We start from the raw sequence: 23,403 nt of genomic DNA on the forward strand, positions 1-23,403 counted from the left end.
ACGTGCAGGAGGTCGATCATCAGATAAGTCTTCTTGGCGTGGTCCATGGCGTCAATGGCTATTGCTTGTGTAGGGACGGTGATCGGCTCAAACGGATGTCTGTTCGACCACGCCGTCAAGTACGAGGCCCTCTCCACCCCGGAGATGACGTTCTCCATGACAATTCATAGCATGTTCTGTATCAAACAGAGGAATTTGCTTTCTTAACTTGATTGAGCAACATAATAAACGTCCGAGTGTAAGCCCTGTAGTTTCTATATCAAGCTGAACATGTGCTGCATTGATTGTGTATTTTTCAAAGACCATGCGTCGCACTTTCAAAAATCTTCTACCCTGCTCAGGGAAGCAAGATGGCAGTAAGTCTGGGCCTTCGGTTTGTCTCGGCTGTCGGAAGGGCGTGCTTGAACGGAGTCCGAGGTAGTCAGTGGGGACATTGGCGAAGTACTCTCTGAGGTTTGTGCTCCACCCCCGAACCAGAGATGTTCTTCATACATCTGCGCGGGCAGGGGTTCTAGTATCGGAGGCAAAGGTGCACCGAGGGGATAAACACGTATGGCGCTACAGTCACGCTATCTATATATGTTAAGTGTTGACCTGGTGCTGCCCTGCGTTTCCATTTCCCATGGAAAGCTACTCAGCCAATGCCTTAGTCTGACACCTTAACACAAGCACCATTGCAGTTTTGACAAGGCTATTTGATACCTTGGCTAAGCAGTGAACAAGCAGAGGGGAGCGGTTCCTCCCGGAAAGGCTCCGTGAGACATCCCGTTGAAGAGCTGCAGCTTAATACGAGGTGCCACTGAGCCAAGGTCATGATACGAGGGCGGCCTTCCTGTGGCTGTCGAGCTACATTCAATTGGTCCGCTGAAGTCCCTTCGAATTTTCTGCAGCCCGTACTTTTCACCTTCCCATTGTACTTTTTGGCCCTCTCCTGTTGGGGATCTATTGCCATATTGGAGGGAAAAAACGGGACTACCACTCCCTTTATGTTAAGTTTCTTCAGGAGTATCATATTACCTTCAGTAATATTTTCTTACTGAGGCTTGGCAGCCAGTGTTTTCCTTTTAGAAATGTGTAAGAAATCCTTTCTCGGCGCCTGCCGTTAACTGCGCTGCAGCTGCTGATTTGGTGGTGCCTTGATCTATATAATCCCGGATGTCTCCTACAACAGTCACCGAGAAGAGCAGACACGGATCTCTCCTTGTTCACAGCTGTAGCCAACATGGGTGCGCCTCACGAAGAGATATTAGCCCTCAAAAAACGCCGGGAGCAAAACCGAATTGCACAGAGACGTCACCGTATGTGCCAACCGTCGAATTGCTTCCATAACGCCCATCTAACCTCAACCAGGAGATAATGTGAGACGGCGGTTGAGAGATCTGGGCCTCGACACTCCCAGTCCAGTCTCTTCCAGACAAACGTCACCTTACTCATCGAGAGACCGTACAGCCACACTAAATTCTCACCAGAGCCTCAAGTCAACTGACGCATTATCGTTCGAGACCTCGATTTCTGACACAAACATGTCGCCATACGATGCGTCTTTGAAAAGCCTACTACGGCCAGGAGGCCAAAGTCCACTCGCTGAGATCTCATTCCCGACATACTCCTCGTCTGTCTCACCATCATCCTCCGCTGGTCCACTGTCAAGTTCGACGTGTGCCGGTCAGAGGACGTACAATGATTTAACAGAACCTACTTCCTTGCAGTCTTTCTTCAATTCAGCATCGCTCGCGGTGCGCCTGGATGAAAGTAATATGCCGTGCGGTGAGGGTGATAATTCCATTCCGCAGGAGACGAATATCCCTCGAGCTCCAAACCTAGAGACTATGTCTGATACTTCGGCCCATGAAGCCTACACATTGACCTCGTCCACAGTTGGTGAACAAACTAGTTCAGAAGCTCTTCCATTAAGCCAAGTCCCACCACATTGCAGCACGCCATTTCCGCCACGGGGACACCCACGATGGACCACGCCGCTACATATGGCAGTCTCGCAGGGCAACTTTTCGGTGATGCGTCTTCTACTGAGCTATGGAGCGGACCCCAATGCGATCAACAGCGAAGGGGCTACGGCTCTCCATGTTGGAGTGATGAATGGAAATTACACGATGGTGGCCGAGCTGCTCCAGCGGGGGGCCGATCCCACTCTCACCAATGCAGCGGGCTGGCTTCCCCTTCACCACGCCGTCCATACGGGCAATGAAAGTTGTGTACAAGCGCTGCTTGAGGCCGAACAGCTTGTTCATCGTCCCACATCAGCGTTAGATTATTCTTGAATGACCACTGCAGGGCTACCAGTCACATGATACACGCACTCGTCTCCCAGAACTTAGTGGAAACGAATAAAATCGTTTTGTTATGCCTTTTCCCTCTTGTTTGCCTTTCCTTTACCTCTTGCTGATGACGAATACTCTCCAAAGCCAGCCCACTGAGGGGGATTCCAACCCATGTTCAGTACTCCAACTCCATGCTTGGCCCAGGTTAAATATATCCCTAGTGTCACAACGGACTGATTTTATTTGATTGCTGTCCCCCAGAAGACCCATTGGCTTAGTCTCGGGTCTAGAACATTATGCTTCCCCAACTTAGGTCCTTGCAGGATTCCTTTTGTACCGCCAAGGCTCGGTGGTTGAAGTCCCTCCGAGGCGCCGACTATCTTATCTGATATACGCCACACTTAGCTTAGGCAGCGACAGTTTCTCTGCTAAAACCCCACTATTAGCAGCAAATACATTGGTTCGGGTGATGTAGGCCCCACTAGATATTGTCGTATCAGTCCTTTACCTGCCCCTTAGGTAGTTGTTACTTGGCATTTACATACCAGAAGCTCCCACGGCAACGCCGCAGAAGATCGGCAAGGATTCCCGTTCAATTCATCCGACTTAAAGTAGTTTCATCTGGACTATACCTTAGGACGATCAAAGGCCCAACACATCTATCTATTAAGATATTGTAGCTGATATTCTGTACACCTCTATCACAATTTTGTGGCAGCCCGCCATTCGCATCTCGCATTGCGTCCGTCCGTCGTTAGATCTGTCCGATGCTGCCGAGATCCGCAAAATATATAGCAGAGGAGCACCAAATGATTATCGTTTTTGTTTAACAATAACGAAAAATGAGGTATTAGAAAATCATGCACCGTCAACTACGTAATATAATGTCTTCAACCACATATTGCAGCCCTACCTGCTTAAGATATCATGTCTCTGACGTCTCGTAGCAAATGCAACATGGCACAGAAACCCACAAACTTCTTCTCTCTTTCAGATTGTCTCACGGTTTTGTCGATGGTAATTGTTGAATGTCATCTAGTGGGAGGACAACTTGAAGGGCATCTTTCCTCTGCGCCCAACATATTGGTCTATGATTCTGTTTATGACAAATAATCATTGAGCCCCATGCGACGAACCTTGACTCTACATAATTCAAGAGAGCCATTGATCGACCTGAGAAATGATACACTGGAATGATTCGCCATGTCTAAGAAACACTGACTGAGATTTTCCAAATCATGAGCACCACCGTGGTATTACCGACTATTGCGGGGATTTGGAAAAGGAAATACGGGCCGCTGGATTTGAATAACAGTGTGCTTAAGTGAAAAGTAAAACGATATCCCGTGCGCGTTCTAAATACTCTGAGAGGTGACCATTGCTCGGGCAGCTAGTGCCTGGTATCTGATTTTATGGGCATGCAAGAGCTCAGGTACATAAAAGAGCCATCTGCGGATATATTCTAGCAGCAAGCAATTCGCCACCAAATCCGACTCTTTCTTTGCTTTGCCTGTCGCATGACCCTGCTCTTTCTCTGACGGTCATCCTCGGCTGGCATCCTGGAGGAGCTATCCTCTGCTGTGTGGCTATGGGTGTCCCTGCTCACACAGGCCTTTGCGTCTACTATCTCACACGGACAAATGAACCCGAGTCTCCGCGTCACATTGAGCGGCGTCCTTTCCAAAATGTCGCGTGCAGAATTGGTTGCGGGCCACGAAATCTCGGCCTGGACATTAATCAGCCTTTCCAACTCCCCGAGTGGCTCCAAGATGTGGTGCTCCTGCTCTGATGTCATGTCCTTGCGTCTGTTGTAGCTATATTCGTTGTTTATCCATAGGTACAGGTCCTGAAGCCCTTTGATACTTTGGAGAGTAGCGCACATATCCACCCATCGCGTGAACCACAGGGGATGCTGAAAGTCATCAAAAGTTGTTACATGATTGGCTATGTGGTAGCAAAGCTCGATCGATCTTATGGCATGATACTGAACAGATGATAACATTCCCCGCAACTCAGTCAAAATAAGAAGGTCGTCTTTATGATGTGCTATGATGTTGATGGTGTTGATAGATGCAAGGAGGGTGATTGCCTCGGCATAGCTGGCACGTGTATATCGGCGTTAGGGACAATAATGAATAATGTTTACAAAGGAAAATTGACCACATTTGTGTCACAGTCCTAAGGCCTGACTCACATCTGCCGGCATACCACAAGAAGATTGGACTTTTTCCACGGTGGCAGTCGATCCCTACGTCTTGACCCGCTCGGCACATGTACCGTACACGCATAACATTGGAAATTGTCACCGTTACTGCACCGCTCCGGGGTGTTGCACTTTCTGTCCGGACAAGAGCAACGGATCTGGCTGGACACGTCATGCCGTATCAAGTGAATGGTCTTCTTACTGAAAGCAAGCTCATAGATTCTTCGACGTATCTCGATGGGCAGTTTTGCTAATAGCAGGCTCTGTGGCTGATCTTTGGTTTTTTCAATCTCACTTGTCTCAGTAGGTTGGGACGGTAGTGATTTCTCGGCTGTCCTATTGTCCAGTGATGTGTGGGGGACTGAATAAACGGAGCAGCTCTTAGAGAGCGATTTAATAAAAGCGATTCGCATTTTACGAGTGACGGCCCATGGTGGACAGAAGGACAATTTCCATTCTTCATATTCATTGAGGGGACTTACGGTTTATGATTCGGCTTGATGGGGGCTGTGTGAGGTGGCTATGTTGCCTCGCGTCGTCCTGATCTTCCTAGCCTTCCCTTATAATTAATATTTTATAGCAACGGACTTAGCCACGCTGAACCGTCCAGTATATATAGAGTTCAAACGTTCTTAATACCAATCGAGTGCACTATTCTTTAGGGTGTCCTCTTTTCTAGCTGTCACCAATTCACACGAACGAGGTATAGTCGAACAAATTACGAGGTATGAGGATCAAGAGTCGCCCGAGTAAAGCAGCACGAAAAGTCTAATCATGATCCCATTGCTATATGATGTATACTGTGCCATGGCAGCAGCTCCGACTGTAACATCCCTATCATGGAAGGGCCATACTGTACCATCCATCACGAGCCGCGTACATGACATAGGAAACGAGTAAGGACCTGGTCGCCGACCCGTACTTTTCTGAACGACCGAGAAGTTGTCAGACGTCTAATGTAGTTGGCCAAGGAGCCCTTCAATCAGATTGGAATGGACCAGAGATCATCATAGGAGCTAAGTAGCTCCGACATTATTGAAACGAAGTCTTCAAAGTCTCACCTTCGTGAACTACCCTTTCAACAAGATCCTTATCCACCACAAGGCATCAAAATGGTAGCGCTCACGGTACTAGTATACATGGGTGCAAGCCGATTTAGGGATCTGGCCCTCCCACTGCACTCTGGCCGACGTATAAAGAGCATCATCGGTCAACATATCCCAGCCCAGAAGGGCCAGCCCCTTCCCAGTCAACACGGCTGCGTCGTGTGCTTCATCAGTCCCAGCACAAGCAGTAAAGTCCGGGTGGTGTGGAAAGCTCCCATTAGATGTTGAGATTGCGAACATAGCATGAAGTGTTGGGACTACGTAGCTCACATTGCCTCGAAGGATATCAGTGACATGGCTTCAAAGAATTAGAATAGTAGAGTCACGAAACTCACCAACATCGGAGGAACCGGTCAGCACCTGTTCGAGTTTCTGGACGAACTCTTTCCCGTAAGCTGCCATGTGCCCTGTAAACCGTTGACACAGAGTTTCGTTTAGTATGATATCGGTATATAGGCCGTCCCTAGAGAATGTGGCTCCAATATTACCAGCAGCTCATAAAGAAGATGCTTTGTTTGGTAACTCACTCTTCGATTTTGGCTGTACAGCCAGTGATAAGAGCCGCCCCCTCAATACATTGCCTGACTTTCGCAATGAGTTTATTGAGTCCCTGTAATGTGGGGCTCCGGACCTGCCAGTAAGACTTGGTGTAAGCCGGGATCACATTTGCAACCTTTGGGACATCGATGAAGGCGCCATGGATTCGCTCCTCCGGCAAAATCTGCTGTCTTAGGGTCGATATCCCATTGTATGCCTGAACCAGGGCATCCAGTGCATTCACACCGTCCCATGGATTGCCTCCGGCGTGAGCGTTCTTGCCGAAATATTCCACATGAAGCTCTTTCCGAGCGTTCATCAAGACACCAGCAACTCCATCGCCAGTGGGGCCACCTAAATTCTCTGGTCCACCGTGACTAGAGAGAGGAACGTTAGAACATCAACCCATTCATTCAACCCATTCTTGAAGCCAGGACACAACAACTAGGATCTTGTACTCACGCCATCAGAGAGATATCCACCCCCTTAAAAGCGCCAGCATCAATCAGTTTCGCCTTGCCTCCACCATTTTCCTCCGCTGGAGTACCGAGAAGTTGGATTCTGCCTTTGATACCATATTTTTTCCGAAGCTGGCTTAACGCCAAGAAGGCTGCGATGCTACTAGTGGCGATAAGGTTATGGCCACAGGCATGACCGATATCAGGCAACGCATCGTACTCAGCGTTTAGGTTGATAAGTCGTCCTTCAGTACCACTGATGCATTCGAAGGACGTATCGAGTCCATAGGCGTTTCGGGTGACTGTGAATCCCTGGCTTTCAAGGAAGTCACAGATCGCATCATGTGCCTTGTGCTCTTCGTAAGCCAGTTCTGGATTTGACCATATCTATCAGGATGTACAATGTTAGCCAGATGAACTTTTTACAACTTGCTACTTTGGCATGAAACGAAGAATATTTGTACGTAGTGGTTTAGCGCATGGAGTCGCTTTGAGACGTCCTCAAGGACGCTGTCGATAACAGACCGGACCTCTTCATTAGAGAATGAGGTTCCAGGAATGATAGTCATTTTTCTTTTTTTTTTTTTTTTTTTTGGGATCACAGATTTTGCGGCCGTAGCAGTAGAATAATAAAAGAATGCTTGTTGAATATGATATGACAGGGTTTTGTGAAATGCGTCCCGATGGAGATGAGCATATGGATTGAGCGTTAACGTGGTCTATTTATACTTCTTCGTCATTCCAAAAGTGCAACGCATTCAGACTCGGCTCCCTGTATACAATTCTGCATAATTCAATGATCGAGGCATAAATCTGGAATATCTGTCCGAATTCTGTAGCAGAATTGCTACAGTCTAATCAGGGTCGACACTTTTGTTTGGTATGTCTTCTAGCACTCGGACTTGTGAGCTTTCCCACCAGTCTGCGGCATGGGATAACATTAACCAATAGAGGACAGAAAATAAGACCTCTAACTGATCAATGGCATAGAAGAGTGTAAGTACAGCACATCAATGGTGTATTCAAGGACCAATGGGAGACCGTGGATGAGACGTGAGTTCGCGAAATGTATCCACCACCACTAGATGGAAAAATAATGCAATCAATAGAGGATTTGTGAACAAGTTGTGCTTATCAGAAGATGCAGGTCTTAGCCAATCAGACCCTCCAAATTTGCCGACTTCTCTGATCCAGGTCCGAGCACCAAGATTGAGACCAATCGATAGATTGCATTTTGCCGACGTTAGATCTGTGGCTCAAGAACTTTTGTTTCCAGTGGCTCCCCAGGTGCTCCGCGGGAATATACACATTCGATAGGAAAACCCTTCAAGATATCGAGGGAGCGTTATGTGTATCTATAGGATCTATAGGATATACCCTGATTGCCACTATCTGCAACGCTAATTCGCGAGTGCCGCAGATATCAAAGAGGACTGGGAGTTGTATTGTTATCTCAAAGATAGGTTGTATGATGGCGATACGGGTGTTGATGGACTACTTAACTTTGAGAGGACTTTAGACGTGAACCATTATTTCTGAGGATCTGGATATAATTTGATTGAGTGCTCTACCTCTCGCTCTTCTTTCCCAAAAACATAAAAGTATTATCAAACATTACAGCACTTATCTTTGGTTTTGAGCTCTGCTGTCAAGATGAATGCTGAGAAAGAACCACACAACGACGATGAGAAGGCCGTCCACGCCACACAGGAGACAGAACAGGATTTGAGTACTGGAGAATGTACTGTCTTCCAAATGTCCCCCGAAGCAGAGCGTCGGCTGCTCTGGAAGCTAGATATCTTGTAAGTGATGAATGGTTATGAATCACTTCCAGGTCCGAAGCTTCACATTCTGAGACAAATCAGTATGATTCCAACAATGGGTATTTGCTACATGCTGCAATATATGGATAAACTCGCACTTAGTCAGGCAACTCTTTTGAATTTGCGACAAGATCTTGTCAGTATGCTGAGCATAATATTCAGCTCTCCTTGTTAACAGCCTGCCAGGGTCTTGTTGGCAACGAATATACTTGGTGCTCTGTCGTCTTCTACTTCGGTTACCTCGCAGGGAGTGTGCCTACATCCTACTTAATGGTGCGCCTCCCTCTAGGAAAATACGTGTCAACATCGGTGTGAGTCCAATGAACCATTGAGGCGGTCGCAGAACTGACCTACGTCCAGATTCCTGTGGGGTGGTATCCTCATGTGCCATGCAGCCTGCCAGAATTACGGAGGATTGGTTACTGCTAGATTTTTTCTTGGTGTTGGTGAGGCTGCAGTTGCTCCAGGCTTTGGTCTCATCACAGGAATGTTTTACAAGAGAGAAGAGCAGCCCGCACGGTAATGGTTCACCGCTCAGACCACTCAAGAGTAGAGAATATGGCTCACTGATCTGACACTCTGTTTCTGTAGGCAGGCAGCGTGGTTCATCGGTAACTGTATCGCGAACATCATCGGCGGTGTCGTGGCATGGGGAATTGGAAATTCAGCATCAGGACTGCAAAGCTGGCGCCTTTTGTTTCTCGTGCTTGGAGGCATCACCTCGGGTTATGCCCTCATCCTCTGCCTCCTTCTCCCTGACTCCCCCGCCAAAGCATCTTTCCTCTCAGAGTCCGAACGAACGATTGCAGTACAGCGAACGCTCCAGAACAAGACGGGTTCTACAGCGGTGACGGAAGAATTCCTTTGGGATCAAGTGATCGACGCTATACGGGACCCGCAGGCCTGGCTCCTCATTCTGTACACCTTCTGCGTGAATCTGGCTAATGGTGGACTTACAAGCGTGCGTTGATCCAGTGCCAGGAGACCTCAAACCTCATGGCTGACAGAACTCTAGTTCTCCACCATTATCATTGCAGGATTTGGCTACTCGAATTTTGAGTCCCTGTTGCTGCAGATGCCAATGGGGCTTTGTCAACTTATATTCCTGATACTGACCGCACTCATGGCAACCTACATCCAATCGTCGCGTATAATGTCCATGATTTTGAACGTAATAGTTGCCGTCATTGGGGTCGTTTTAATTTACACGCTCGATGAATCCCACAAGGTTGTCAAACTGGTCGGCCTGTGCTTTGTTGCTACGTTCGCTGCTAATATCCCACTGAGTCTGAGTATCATCACCTCGAATGTTGCGGGAACGACCAAGCGGAGCATGCTCAGTGTTGGTCTTTTCGCCGCTTACTGCGTGGGCAATATTGTGGGGCCACAATTCTTTTACGCTTCGCAGGAGCCAGTTTACTCGGTATGTGCTCTAGCTGTCTCAGATTATGTTGTGCTTTCACTCATGAATTTATGATAACAGAGCGGCATCGAAGCGACTTTATGCGGGCTGGCTCTTGGAGTATTCTTCCTAGGCTGTTTATTCCTCTACTATATCTGGGAGAACAAGAGACGGGATCGGCAACAGGGAGTGATGAACGAAGGGCTTGATGTTCATGATCTCCTCAAGCAGCAGAACAGCAAAACTGATAGGCAGATACCTGGGTTTCGCTACACCGTGTAATATCTTTGTTGACCAGTAAGATGAAAGTATATCTTTGATCCCTCTGGTTTCCCCATTCAGAATTGTCCATACCCTAGTACCTGGGGGATGCAGTCAAGAGTTCGGGACCAAAATCTAGGACCCGCCTCCAACCCGGCTCCATGGTGGGCTCTTTATATGATAACCCGCACCGGCTCTAAACCCACGCTGATTTAGTACAGTAAGGTGTTGTGGGATCGTTTGGTAGAGTAAGGACGTGTTTGCCAAGCAGTTGTGCCACTGATAATTCTACCGATTTCTATAAAATAGGTATTTAAAAGGTGATTCAAACTATCTGAGAAGCTCTCAATATATAGATCGTTGGTTTTATAAAACTTCGTAGAGCCCTGTTAGCTCTAATCAGCACCTCAAAGCGTTGAGGTATCTGTTAATATAAGTGTTTAATCTACTCACGACAAATATTATCCTAGAACTATCAATTTTCGGCGGCTTCCACAGTATATAAATTCGATAGACCTATTTGATAGACAAGAAAGTATAACTCAGGCTCCTTTCAGTATGTACTACATCTAGGAAGGGGCACAACTCCCTTCCTTATCTTACAAGGATGTGAGGGATGGATGCATCCCATAGTCACCCACAGTGGCTTCTGCTGATTGAAAGGTCTACTGGCTTTCTACGGACCAGAGCAATAGAGGATTGCGCTATGGGAAATACTATGCCTAAGGCATGGCATTATCCAAGGACTTTGAGGAATATAAGGCGCGCGGTTTATATCACTTCCAGGAGCTCCTGGATTCGTCACAGGCACAATACGCCATGGTTACAAGTCTGGCCAAATGAGAGACCGTAATCTGTGGGGTTCGGATCGCCATGGTCGAGGTAAGAATGAAATATCAGTAAATGCAATTTTGATGAGTTGGTAATAATTATAGTTAGGCCGTAAAGCAAGAATATGCAGTCCTCCCATGTGCGTCTCAACTTGGCCGCGCTCTCGCTTGCACAAAGTTTGGAACCCCCGGTCATTGATCCGTATGTTTTGACAGCCACACCGGTATTGGATCTAACGACTGACCCATACCATATAGAGTCCATGGAGAATAAGGCAGTCCAATTTTTCAGCGCTGTTCTAGTCTGGAATGATATTCTCTACTGCTCTACACGATAATCACTGCCCACAATAGCAGAAGCCTATCGGAAGCTCCTCGAGAATGAAAGTTTTTCGCCCTTATTATTATTTGATAGCGTGGGATGCGAGGGGTGGGTATTGCTCCCTATTCTCGAAGCATTGCTACTTTCCCGGTGGAAGCGGGATCGGGAAGCTCAAGGCAAGTTGAGTATCCGGAAGCTCATTACCAAAGTTGACGGTATTGTATCGCCTCTCTCCAAGCCCAGCCAGCTTGAGTTCCTCGTTTGACTTTCGTACACGCGTCACCCAAGCCAATATTTCATCTTGCTGGGTCTCTGGGAGGCCCTCCTCGCGAACCACACGCGTAAACTTCTCCTCCGCCACATACTGCACCTCGTAGTGACCCTCCAGTATCGTAGATTCAGGTGTGATGGATCCGTGCTTCTTCAACAGAAACCCGGCTAACTGGACCGCCTTCAGAGTGGATTCTTGGTCCAACCCTGAATTGCACATTGTGCTCCCGGAGCGCGAGGCGTCCGATACTGGTAGAACAACGCCTGCGCCTCCGCGGCCAAGATATGTGCGTTCTAACTATCTAGCGAAGGTTTATATGAACACTCACACAAATATACACAGGGAATGTCTGCATCCCGCAAGGCCCGAAAGAGGTGATATACGGTCAGGCGATTCTGGAAGTACCAGAGACTATGACAAAGCACTGCTGCATCGAAGACTTCGCTGGCTGGACAATCTAACCCGTGGACAAATGATGGGGCGTCTGTGCGAAGAAATGTGAGCGATGATCCGAGAGTAGATCGCTTCGTGTACTCCTGCGACTGTTGCACTGCGAAGGGTGTGCCGTATTCGGGTTGGACGGGGTCGATGCCGGTTATGCGGCCATTGGGCCCGACGAGGTGTGCCAGAATGAGGGATGATCCACCTTGGCCGCAACCAGTATCAAGGATTCTCTCGCCACTAGATATGCCCCATGCTTCGGCCATGCGGAGACGATGGATGAAGCGAGGTATAAAGATTTGCGTTTTGAGGGCAGAGGTAGGGTCATGGAGAAAGCTGGAGAGGATGGTTTCCATAATTAGATAGTCAGATGTGAACCTATAATATATTAGAGGACTGCAAATTCAGCCGTACCAGCGTATTTCGCGCAGAACGATGGGATGGCGCCTATTTACACCGACTGGCGCGTTGGTTTGCGATTCGGCGCCCGTGCGACCCAGGAATCTACCACTGATGCTCGGGCGATAATGTTATAGAGACGTAGAGTGTGCCTAACTGAGCCTTTGTTTATTTCTCCTCCCCGATTTCTTTTGTATGATATCTTATTTCTTTAGTAGCTTGGCCGTGGGGAAGCTCTAAGTCTCTTTCAGCTGTTGAGACGTCATTTCTGTTATGTTGAAAACCCAGCAACTGTAAACCAACTCTCCGGATAGATAAGTACATTAGTTAAGGGAGTAATATCTGTTGGCCGGAGTTCGGTTGAAGGCACGACCAATTGCCTAAGGTACTTTGCCCGAGTGGCAGCACGCTCAATAATATCCAATAGTATTGTGATCGCAGCGACGCTGAGGTAACGGTACTACAGAGCTACGTGAGGGAGCCTTTCACTTTAGCTACGGCCCTAGTGACTGCACCACGGGCTCAACCCTACGGTGCTTAACTACCCTGTGTATATAAAGGACGTAGCGACCCCTACCTTTAGTAGGAGGTCGGCAACTCTCTACCTCTCATAGCATACCGCTACTTGCAATCTCATTATGGTCATAGAGTTATCCCCGACTTTATGTCTCAAGCCCACTCCCTTGCCCAATAGAGTCGAATAGTACTGCTAAGTTAGTATGCCAAGCGCTTTTCCCTATGGAGAGTATTCCGAGTTTGTGGTGCAGCAGATCTGCGCCGAGGTGGGGAGAATGGATCGTGGCGGAAGCCATGCAGCGAGTACTATACGTTATATTATCTGTCCGATGGTGTCTTATCATCTCAAGAGGGCTTGCCTACCCTCACTGGCACTGAATTACAAGGATTGCCAGCGCCGGCGAATCTATCTTTATGGCAAGCGAGAGTTCGATATGACTGGGAAAGAAAATACGATATATACATGGCCCAGTGCGTGGAGGGAGGTCTAACTATAGATAGGCTTTGGCCCATGCCTACTATTCGCAAGGAGATATAAATCGTAAGCAGGCGAGCCAGGATGGACCATTGGTCAGAGAATATTGATTAGTTTTGGAGCAGCATCTAAGTATCCAGAATATGAACTATTGCGGAGTTTCCCACCAGCGGCAACTCTACACGTTTTGGACCTTACCGGCTAATGGGATATCTAGCTAGGTGCCATTTATATTTAGGATATCAATAGTAGTTGTAGAGCCCTGCGTATTGTCTCAGTATACCTTCTTTTTTCCGGCGTAAAGATTTGCTTTGGTAGGTTATATATAATAGACTTGAATATTTAGTGCTTGTTATATTATTTCACTATCTCTTGGTAATAGTAGACTGTAGTAGAGTAGTCATTATATATTTAACTAATATATATCTATAGTAATAAGCACTTTTAGGAGTCTAGGCTCTATAATATTGTGGCAACTTGAGATTTTTTCGGTGTATTTAGATATATTCCCCCTGCTAGAATCTTCTTTTATGGCTGACTGTAGCTCCTTAAATGCTGTTTGTAAGATAGTATTAGGTACCTAGCTAATCTAGATAGCTTCTAGTTGCGTCTGGGTAATTACTAGAGGCTATATCTCGATGCGAGAGGTTTACTACCAAGAGCAACGGGAACATATACCAGGGTTCACCAAAAACAATATCTTAAAAATACGTTTCCCCTAGCAAGGCGCCTTTGAGCCTGTAGTGTTTCCTAAGCACTAGAATTTAACCTCTCAAGAAAAGAACTGCGATGGATGCTTTTCAAGTTTTTTTCACTTAATAGCTACACTAAGGAACAGGCTATTCGACAGGACTGTTGGCCACTATATAGAAAATGTCCACCGAAATCAACATAGGTTACTCCCCTTATACTTCCCCGAAAGGAAAGTGGCGCAGCATCTATGGATCTGCTATAGAAACAAACGCCACTGCATTACCATTTCGGCGATATGCCAGATTCGTTATTCTCGGCAATGGCAGGGGTTAGGTTGGTCGGTTTATTATACGAATTCTCCGTGAATGTGTTTTCGGTACCTTCAAGCACAAGAGTGGGCTCGGCATCCTCGCTCAGCATGTATTCTTCCTTGTCGATATGGCGGAACATGAAGTAGAAGACCACGGTGAGAACGCCACCGACAATGGAGGGACCGCCGAATACCCAGGTGAGATATGGATCCTTGACAACGGCGGAGCACGCCAACCCTATCGCATAGGCAACGGCGGTGTTGAGTAGGTTGATGGCCGAGACCAAGCCACGCATATTCTTGGGGGCGCGTGAGTAGGCGATACCGTAGGCTGGGACATTGACAAAGAGTTCCGAAATACCACCGAGTGCATAGGGTATGGCCATAAACTGATATTCTCGTTAGCGGTCAATTATTCTGTATCGTTTCGATTGAATCAAGGAGTCTATGGAAACATCAAGTACATACCCATATGCTGATCGGAGCCACCAAAGAAACGCCGTTGGCATCCACGCACGTGTCAGAAGAACCGTACTTGCCACAGGGTCCGAGCTTGTAGGCGTAGTAGTTGAGAACAGTGTAGCCTACGCCACCAATGGAAGACAGGGCAAGTCCTGTGGTGATCCGTGCCACAGGGCCATATCGAATATGGAGACGGCGCAGCAAGGGGTACAACATGTAGTTGAGGATGGGAGCAAAGCAGATGATACTCAGCGCGTTGAAATTGCTGATGACATCGTTAGGCACGCCGTTCGTCGTCAACATAGTCGACAAAAAGCTTGCAGCGTTACCCAATCCGTTGTCATTGATATACTGGATGGGGAAAAAGCAAAAGATCCCCGTCGCCTGGAATGTGCGGCGGACATCCTCCACGAATTGGTCGTTCCAATGAGTCCTGATATTCTGGCCCTTTCCTGCGATTACTGACGGCTTGGCCGCGTCCCAGAATCCATGGCGTCCAATGCGAAAAACACCGCCACGACGGAGGCAGATGCCCAATACTCGGACGACATTGAGCAGGTCACTGCCGCCAGGAGGGTGTAGAACGAGACGTTTCCGTAGCCAGAGCTAGCACGTAATTAGCCATGGTAGCAGGTCAGTTATCCAATGTTCGACTGGGGACATACCAAAAGGACAGGCAGCGGAAGATACAGAAACAGCGGCAAGATAAAAGCCAACCACCACCCGACGTACTTCTCAGCATAGGAGGTGGCCACTTGCATAAAGCCGCCAATATTGATAAGCAGATAGAACCACAGCATGGCACGCTCGGTCGTGACCTCGGGGTCAACGATAACCTTCTCGCCATTGGGCAGCAGCTTCGTCTTCGCCTTGGTAGTGGGCATCTGATCCAGCAGAAGGGGAGAGACGTTGGGCTTAAACATGGCTGGGATCATTAACACTGAGCATCACCGTCGCCAACGAAGTAGAACATACCGGCACCGACCGACAACATATACAACGAAATGAAGAAGGGCGCTTTAGCACCTCCATTCGCCAGTAGAGTTGGTGCGGTCGCCCCAACCATCAGGACATGAGCGACACCAAAAACAAAGACACCCCAGAAGATCATCTTGAAGCGGCCCGTATGCGCATCAGACAGGTAGCCGAACACCATTGGAAGGGCATACGCCAGCATGCTGAACGACTGGTTGACGGCGTTTGCCTTGACAGTGCCCATGCCCAAGGCGCCGGCCGTCTGCTGCGTACCCCGCGGAGGTGCACCGTAGCCATTGCCGCCCACCGGGAGTGGACGATTGATGAAGTTGGAGATCAGGCCCGAAACACCCAAATACGAAGCTCGCTCAGAGAACTCGACCGCACAGATGAGATAGGCTACCAGTGGGAGCTTGCCCGGCACACGTCGCAGAGTCGCCAGCTCTTCTTCGGTGGGCTCGTTCTCATCGTACTCGCCAGCCGAAGGCAACGTTTCCTCTATAGCGGGAATGTTGGCCTTCTCGTCATATGGCCCTTGGGAAGCTGCATGTGGGTGTTATCAGTCTGGTCACGAGAAAGTATTCCAATCGCTGTCGTCAAGATTGAAAGCCAGGACTTACCCATCGTGTAAATCTGCCTCTACCGTAGCAACGTACAACATACAGACGAACCAAAGAACGAAAGAAAGAGGGACACACACACACAGAGAGAGAGAGAGAGAGAGAGAAAGAAGAGAACGCGACCGAGTTGGGAACGGATCAGCGGTCCCCCTGGGCCTCTTTTAAAATCCCCCATTTTCCCTGTCGACTGCCCTTGTTGCCCCGGATGTAACTCCGAATAGATTACCCAAAGCGGGGAGGGCATCTCACGTCCAATTACAGGCAGGCGAAATGAGGCCAACCTGTTGACTTCATTAAACAAAGATAGCGAAGAGCCTATCACACCACGAGGAGGACAGATAAGCTTGCCATTCATAGCTAAGCACTACGACTAAGATAGTTTAGGGCTTGGCACTAAGTTATGGCGTCATGCCTTGGGTGGGTTCCTTAACTTCCTCCCACAATCCGTGCGAGATAACGCATATTGCCGTGTGGGACCCGATGTAACCCTACCCACAGCAGTTCCTGAGCTTCAACAACTCAATCTCCAAGGCTAAATAGTTGTATCCGAGGTTGATAGGGGGAGACCCTTAGCTGTCCAAAAGGTGTTTCAAGCCAAGGGAGAAGAGGCACGCGCTAGTTTAGTGGTATTGTGTGTGTGTGTGTGTGTGTGTGTGTGTGTGTGTGTGTGTGTTCTATGTATCAGTCAATTCCAGACATCTTGTTTCTCACGCTGCTATATATATATCCTGGCTTGGTTGACAAGCTTTCAACCCTGCATAATAGTAGATCCTCCGGTTCATAGCGAGTTTATGTGTCATTGGTCAAGTAATAGACTGACTGACCCCACAGCTACGTTGTCAAGCTTGACATCAACTCACGACAGAGACAACTAGAGAATTGGCGGCCAGTTTTCCCACATCCCCTTCCCCGTTTATACGGGGACCAATTAGAAACTCCGACATTGACTCCGCCACTTTTTGACTCCACCCCACATTTAAGGTTTCGGACGTCACGAGAGGCCAGAGACATCGATTTCGCTCCGTCATCACCACACAGGCTCACCAGCAGATGCATAGCTCCCTCTCTCTCCAGCGTCGTCGGGTGTGGACTCCCATCTGCTCTGGTATCTCCACTGAGTCAACAGCATGTACAAACGAAGTGTTTTCACCAACATCACTCCGCTCCCATCGTATATCACACGGGACACGGTAGTGGAAGCCCTCCATAATCATGCGGAAATGATTGAACTAAACCCTTTGGTGATCCACCATGAGCCCTGTCGCCCGCCATCCTTTGCGCCTGCGGATGAGTTTCATTGTATTTGGTACGAGATGACCGACCGAATCTCGTATCTACCGGGCGGGCTAGTCAAGGGCAACGTGTCCTATGCAGGGTGCTTCTACGATCTCCCGCGGGGCCTCCAGACCCATGTTTATGCCCCAACCGGCTTGGACATCCGAGAGAAATGGTCCGTCTGTGGAAATATGCCCGGCGAGCCGCGAGAGCCTGTCGAACTGGGCATTCCCGATGCACCCCGAGAAGGGTTGTACCTGCGCGAAGATGTCAACATGCGGTCGCAGATTTGGGCCACGGCGTTTGTGAAACGGACCCTCAAACGGGCCCACGCGGTCCTCGTGGACCGGTTGGTTATCAAGGCGGATCTGGAAAAGCAAAAGAGGGATTCAATATCAGCATGCGCAACTGACTCGTTCTTGGGAAAACCGACAGGCCTACCCCACGATCAAAAGCCAATTGATCGTGAAGAAGATTCAATGTCGCCGCACCAGGCTCGCTGGTCAAGGGCCAGCGACATAGCTGAAGTCCCTGGATCGCTGGAGACGGGACAGAAATCCAATCAGCGACCGGGTCAATCCGTGTATGAACTCGAATAGGGATAACTACAGGCTTGCAGAATGACTCCTCCGTGTCAGTGCATGCATCTATAGTGCACTGGGTAGGGTACTGTAGGGTTATCGCTGGAGTCCTATTATTGCTATGGAATAGCGTAAATTGTTATTAGAATATTCAAGCGTCGATGTTCATATGTTCGTACGACGAGAGGGTCAGGAATGGGCCGCGATTTGTACAGCTTACCTGGATGTAGTCTTTTAACTAGTAATGCATGGTGAATCAATGAGTTTCTCTTCCACCCGATGTACCAGCCATGGTGATCTGCGCACGCCTGCAATATTGGTCTTCCCATGTCCTTTTCGGTCCCCAATAATCACAGACTTGGATTTGATAAGACCATAGACTGGCCCAAGGTGGTTGATAGAGATTCACTAGCCGATAACAGACATAGAGACAACGATAAAGGAAGATAATGGCAGGTGGAGTGCAGTGTGTTTCAAAAAACAGAGCCACGCACTCTTGGTGTTCATAATGAAATCGTAATCGTCGTCGAGGGTGTGTGAGATTGAGTGTGATCCCGTCAACCGGTCACAAATACCTGCTATGTTGGTTATGCCATCTATAAATGCAAGCTGCGCTTTTGTCACGTCAAGGAACCCTTCAACAGAATTTTGATCGCTGACGTCAATTCGCTGACGAACCACATGGGCTTGCAGAGTGAAATCCAGAGATCCGTAGAGTTGCTACAGCGTCTTCGAGTTGATGTCGCTATAGACGTCGGCAGACCCCATTCATACCTTAAACCCCCATGGCTTGAATAATGGGTTCAGACCTTGGACCCAGAATGCGTTCTGCTGAGCTCTAGTCGGTGATGCCTAGCGATGCCCCGCGAGGAGGGAGGAGCTTCGCGGTAACTTAGCCCATTCCTGACGCAGCACAGGTCCCTGCAAAGGCCTTATTGGCCAGGGGAGCTGCCATGTTGAAGCGCTGAACGGATCTAATATATGCTGCTGTTGCAATGGGCAAATGATTCCGATTGATTGAATATACAGCTGTGATGATACCGAGGCCCGCCATGATAGCCGTAAATCACGTATTTCTACAGCCCAAGACAAGTAGTCCTTAATAAACATTCCATGACATGCTTTGTGGACAATGATAAACATTGGCATTCTATACAGAGGCTTGCCTGCAGGAGTTCAGGAAGGCCGGTCATTTGCAGGTATCAACACATCCATAAGATGAAGACATTGACACACTCGCGTCATAATTTTGTCTTGCCAGGAAGAAACGTAGACCGACCGTAAACATGGCTGATCTGCTGCACAGCCCTGGTCATCTCGCCGTTAAGTTCCGATCGGAGAAGCGCATATACTCTAAATAAAGGGCTCTCATGTCACCAGACATACTTCAGTTCAAGGGGCGTAGTGAATGTGACTTACCCGGCTTTGGCCTTTGGCGCCCACTTGGCTGCCAGTTCGGAAGCGACCGCCAGCATGTCATCTGGTTGGGCAATGAAATCGACCAGGCCATCCCGCAAGGCCTCTTCGCCAGTGAAGCGATGACCCTCAAGCAGTACCTTTCGCGCAATCTGTGGGCGCAGCTTTAACCGGGGAAGGACTCCGACACCGGGGAAATACATTCCTAGGTCCACGGGAGGCATCGAAATGAACCCTCGTTCGGAATTCATTACACGGTAGTCGTGGGCAAATGCTACAGGGCAACCGCCACCAAAGGTATGGCCGGTAAGAAGTGCGATGGTTGGAAACGGGAAGTCCAGGATGGTATGCAATAGCTACACATTGTCCAGCGGTGGCGTCAGTGGTCGGTCGTCTAAACGATTAGTATCGAGTTAGTTACAGGGTAAAAGCCCTCAGTGGTAGCATGAGGGTTTTGTTCGGCCTCATCCAGGTCGAGACCCTAAAGATGAACCATTAGCATCATGGTCTAGCGCGTCAACTATTGGATTCTATACTGTGCAAAAGAATTTTGCGTTGTTCCCTCTAGTAATAACTGCGCCTGCTGAGTTCTTGCCAAGCGTTTGACGCACAGTATTGAAGGCACGAATCAGCTCCTGGCAGAACTTGGCCGTCAATCGATTCTCAGCACCGAGCTCCATGGTGATCATGAAAACACAGCCTCGTCGCTCGAGACTCAGATTCTCAAAACTCCCTATTGCCCGGAATTCTGCCATGATCGGCTCTCGTCACGTAGATTGGGACAATGAAAATCAAAAAATTCTAAAAAAGGGAAGACTAAACAAGGGAAGAATGAACTCCTTTTAGAAAATGTCGTTCAGTGGAGAGTGCCTAAATATGCAAGCGGATATATTGCTCAATGGGATACCTCGGAGAAGGCTTTATGGTACGTATTGTACGTGTGGACGAAATGCGGGGAAGGCCAGGAACGCTGATCTGGAGGGGACGACAGCACTAGTATGCAGATCGGGATTAAATAATCCAACTGGATGCATGAAGCCGAGTAACCTAGGCCCGTCCGATAAGACAAACATTGTGAGAGACGCGGGGAAGAAGCGAATGCCGAGCCCAAATATAGTAGTGCCACCAAGCGTTAAACTGCTGTTGCACCGCGTGTACCGTTGACCGGTAAATAACCATGATGCGAACAGTGTCACTTGCCCCTGGTAAGGGGCTTTATAAGGGGAGTAATTCCTTTGTGTATTTCATCTTCACTCGCAATACCTTTCAGCCTACCATCAGGAGCATGTCCCGGCTGAGCGGAAGGTCTGACTTCACAGATCATCTGCAGCCCAGCCAGCCAGATGGCCCGGAGCTTCTAGCCAGGAAACGGGCCCAGTCTCATATTTCTGTCGATGAATTGGCACGTCATTTACTGGACCAGGATGGGTATCTTGAACGCCAAGCTCGGGTTTTACGCATCGTGGAGAAGGAACCACTCTTTGATAAGAAGCGCCAGGCAAACCTATCGCGAGAGGACCTCTTTAAGCTTGCGTTGGCACGAGCAAAGCTGTTGCGTCGCTTCGTCGATAAGTATGGGTGGGACACTGATGATTATAAGATGGCCGAGACGCTGGTTGACGACGTCTCGCCCTACTATCTGCATCTGCATATGTTTATCACCACCATCCGTGAGCAGGCCAGTGATGCGCAGCAGGCCTACTGGCTACCCCTGATTGAGTCCTTCAAGATCATCGGGGCCTATGCGCAAACGGAACTGGGCCACGGAAGTAACATCCAGGGCTTGGAGTTACAGGCGCGCTGGGATCCCGGGAGCAAAGAGTTCATTCTTCACAGCCCGACGTTAACCGCCAGCAAATGGTGGAATGGTAGTCTGGGACGTACAGCGAACCACGCCATTGTGGTGGCTCAGCTTCTCGTCCCTAATTCTGGAGGTGAATATGAAAGTCATGGTCCTCACCCATTCATTGTGCAAGTTCGGGATATGCGAACCCACCAGCCACGGAAAGGGGTTGTGATCGGTGATATTGGACCCAAGTTCGGATACGCCACCATCGACAATGCATACATGTTATTTGATCAGTTCCGGTAGGCCCAAGTCCCTGTCTGAGGTCCCAGTCGAGTTTTGCTGACCACGTCGACCGCCAGAATACCGCATTCGGCATTGCTGTCGCGCTATGCCAAGCTCGACCCGGACAGCGGACAGTTCTCAAAGCCGGCTGTGCCTGCCGTTGTTTATGGTACGATGACATACGTCCGGTCTCTGATTGTTCTCCAGTCCAGAATGGCCCTCGCTCGTGCAGTTACTATAGCGGTCTGCTACACCACGGTTCGGCGGCAGTCCAGAGACCGTGATGACCCTAAGGGCCCGGAGGTGGCAGTGTTGGAGTATCCCACAGTACAAATACGTATTCTCCCTCTGTTAGCCACTACATATGTGCTACATTATGCTGGGCTGGCTATGCAACGGACCTACCGAAAAGCGCGGGACCAAATCCAAGCGGGGGACTTTAGTGGATTGGCCCACATGCACAGCCTGTCATCGGGGCTCAAAAGCTTTTGTACTGAAATTGTCGCCGACGGGATCGAAACCTGTCGCCGGGCACTAGGAGGTCATGGCTATGGTGGTGCCAGCGGTTTTATTCGGCTATCCCCAGATTACCTCTCCCGTGTCACCGTGGAGGGGGATAATTGGATGATTACCCAGCAGGTGGCTGCCTACCTTATAAAGCGGATGCAGGCAGCTGTTGCAGATATCGACAGTGCGGCAGGTAACGAGACTGAAGACTCGTATAAGGAGTTCCTCAGGGCCAACAGGAATGGAGTCAATCTAGAGCCGTATAGGGTCTTCGACGATGACTCTAACATTGTCAGGAGCTTCCACCGCCGAACAACCGCCTTGGTAAGCTGGCCTCGCTGCGATACTCGTGTGTTGGTCTTCCTATTTTTTTAAGATTGCTAAATTGTCACAAGCTTTATGATCTTTATGTGGAACGCGTCACCAAGAAGAGGGCGTGGACTAGTCTCATGACTCAGCTGCACCGACTTAGTCAGGGTAAGTTGCTCACTGATATTATACTATACACAGGCTCCAGCTGACGGACCAAACCTAGCCCAGTCCCTTACTCTCCTAGTCGAAATATTCCACGATACCCTGCAAAATGATCAATCATTGCCCCAACAGGCGAAGGACACGCTGCGTGATCTGTACCATCTATTCGCTTTCTTTCATATGGAAACACAGGCCTACGACTGTAAGAGACGCCCATGGTGCGCTAAGCTGGTCAACTAACAGCCCGGTAGTTTTCCGTTGCGGGGCGGTTTCGCAACGCGATCTCGATGAGCTACCGAACCGCGTGCGACACCTGATGGCTCGGATTGAGCCTCATGCCGTCGCCCTGGTCGACGCATGGAAAATCCCTGATTATCTCCTGGACAGGTGAGACTCCCCTTTCGTTGCCCAGTTTGACCATGCTGATGCCACTCTGCCAAGTGCACTCGGACGGTTTGACGGTAAAGTCTATGAAGACTTGTTCTACCGAGCCCACCGTCTCAATCCTTTGAACGAAATCACATTTAACCCGAACTACTGGGAAGATGAACTTGTCAAAGGGGATGGCGGCGGATGGTCGTCTGTTCTAGCAAAACTGTGATAGGCTAGCAATGTTAGTATTAGATTTCAGCAAAACCCTTTCAGACCTGAACCCATCATGGGTTGGGTTTTGGGTCCAATTCATTGATTTATCTG

At 48.9% G+C, this 23,403-nt stretch overlaps 8 protein-coding genes across 8 annotated transcripts; 4 read left to right on the top strand and 4 right to left on the bottom strand.

Moving 5' to 3' along the window:
- Nucleotides 1–1,222: 1,222 nt before the first annotated feature.
- Nucleotides 1,223–2,279, top strand: BDV27DRAFT_168230 (ankyrin repeat domain-containing protein; the record flags this gene model as incomplete). The annotated part of the gene is made up of 2 exons (XM_032074713.1): nucleotides 1,223–1,298; nucleotides 1,351–2,279. The coding sequence occupies 2 exons, from the start codon at nucleotides 1,223–1,225 to the stop codon at nucleotides 2,277–2,279; spliced, it is 1,005 nt and encodes a 334-aa protein (XP_031923008.1).
- A 3,200-nt stretch (nucleotides 2,280–5,479) lies between these two features.
- On the bottom strand, nucleotides 5,480–7,152 carry BDV27DRAFT_168231 (M20 family metallopeptidase; the record flags this gene model as incomplete). Its single annotated transcript, XM_032074714.1, has 5 exons — nucleotides 5,480–5,886; nucleotides 5,920–6,051; nucleotides 6,116–6,502; nucleotides 6,588–6,970; nucleotides 7,048–7,152. 5 exons carry the CDS (start codon nucleotides 7,150–7,152, stop codon nucleotides 5,613–5,615), a joined length of 1,281 nt encoding a protein of 426 aa, XP_031923009.1. The 3' UTR covers nucleotides 5,480–5,612.
- Nucleotides 7,153–8,236: 1,084 nt separating this feature from the next.
- BDV27DRAFT_149140 (major facilitator superfamily domain-containing protein) lies at nucleotides 8,237–10,090 on the top strand (the record flags this gene model as incomplete). Its single annotated transcript, XM_032071006.1, has 7 exons — nucleotides 8,237–8,385; nucleotides 8,440–8,546; nucleotides 8,585–8,717; nucleotides 8,767–8,925; nucleotides 8,998–9,367; nucleotides 9,422–9,829; nucleotides 9,890–10,090. 7 exons carry the CDS (start codon nucleotides 8,237–8,239, stop codon nucleotides 10,088–10,090), a joined length of 1,527 nt encoding a protein of 508 aa, XP_031923010.1.
- Nucleotides 10,091–11,360: 1,270 nt separating this feature from the next.
- BDV27DRAFT_149141 (class I SAM-dependent methyltransferase) lies at nucleotides 11,361–12,289 on the bottom strand (the record flags this gene model as incomplete). Its single annotated transcript, XM_032071007.1, has 2 exons — nucleotides 11,361–11,698; nucleotides 11,821–12,289. The coding sequence occupies 2 exons, from the start codon at nucleotides 12,287–12,289 to the stop codon at nucleotides 11,361–11,363; spliced, it is 807 nt and encodes a 268-aa protein (XP_031923011.1).
- Nucleotides 12,290–14,119: 1,830 nt separating this feature from the next.
- On the bottom strand, nucleotides 14,120–16,510 carry BDV27DRAFT_135341 (POT family-domain-containing protein). The gene is made up of 5 exons (XM_032068516.1): nucleotides 16,384–16,510; nucleotides 15,764–16,306; nucleotides 15,454–15,713; nucleotides 14,795–15,394; nucleotides 14,120–14,715 (listed from the first exon to the last, which is right to left on the bottom strand). The coding sequence occupies exons 1-5, from the start codon at nucleotides 16,385–16,387 to the stop codon at nucleotides 14,296–14,298; spliced, it is 1,827 nt and encodes a 608-aa protein (XP_031923012.1). The 5' UTR covers nucleotides 16,388–16,510; the 3' UTR covers nucleotides 14,120–14,295.
- Nucleotides 16,511–17,294: 784 nt separating this feature from the next.
- Nucleotides 17,295–18,497, top strand: BDV27DRAFT_135342 (uncharacterized protein). Its single transcript, XM_032068517.1, has one exon. The coding sequence runs from the start codon at nucleotides 17,511–17,513 to the stop codon at nucleotides 18,255–18,257; it is 747 nt and encodes a 248-aa protein (XP_031923013.1). The 5' UTR covers nucleotides 17,295–17,510; the 3' UTR covers nucleotides 18,258–18,497.
- Nucleotides 18,498–19,480: 983 nt separating this feature from the next.
- On the bottom strand, nucleotides 19,481–20,410 carry BDV27DRAFT_162155 (enoyl-CoA hydratase/isomerase family protein; the record flags this gene model as incomplete). The annotated part of the gene is made up of 4 exons (XM_032073342.1): nucleotides 19,481–19,592; nucleotides 19,659–20,011; nucleotides 20,077–20,136; nucleotides 20,192–20,410. 4 exons carry the CDS (start codon nucleotides 20,408–20,410, stop codon nucleotides 19,481–19,483), a joined length of 744 nt encoding a protein of 247 aa, XP_031923014.1.
- Nucleotides 20,411–20,832: 422 nt separating this feature from the next.
- Nucleotides 20,833–23,098, top strand: BDV27DRAFT_168236 (acyl-CoA dehydrogenase/oxidase C-terminal; the record flags this gene model as incomplete). The annotated part of the gene is made up of 5 exons (XM_032074715.1): nucleotides 20,833–21,743; nucleotides 21,774–22,557; nucleotides 22,629–22,710; nucleotides 22,769–22,909; nucleotides 22,959–23,098. The coding sequence occupies 5 exons, from the start codon at nucleotides 20,833–20,835 to the stop codon at nucleotides 23,096–23,098; spliced, it is 2,058 nt and encodes a 685-aa protein (XP_031923015.1).
- Between the last annotated feature and the right edge of the window lie 305 nt (nucleotides 23,099–23,403).

The sequence above is a fragment of the Aspergillus caelatus genome (genome assembly GCF_009193585.1).
Source record: "Aspergillus caelatus strain CBS 763.97 unplaced genomic scaffold BDV27scaffold_237, whole genome shotgun sequence".
In the NCBI taxonomy this organism is placed as follows: domain Eukaryota; kingdom Fungi; phylum Ascomycota; class Eurotiomycetes; order Eurotiales; family Aspergillaceae; genus Aspergillus; species Aspergillus caelatus.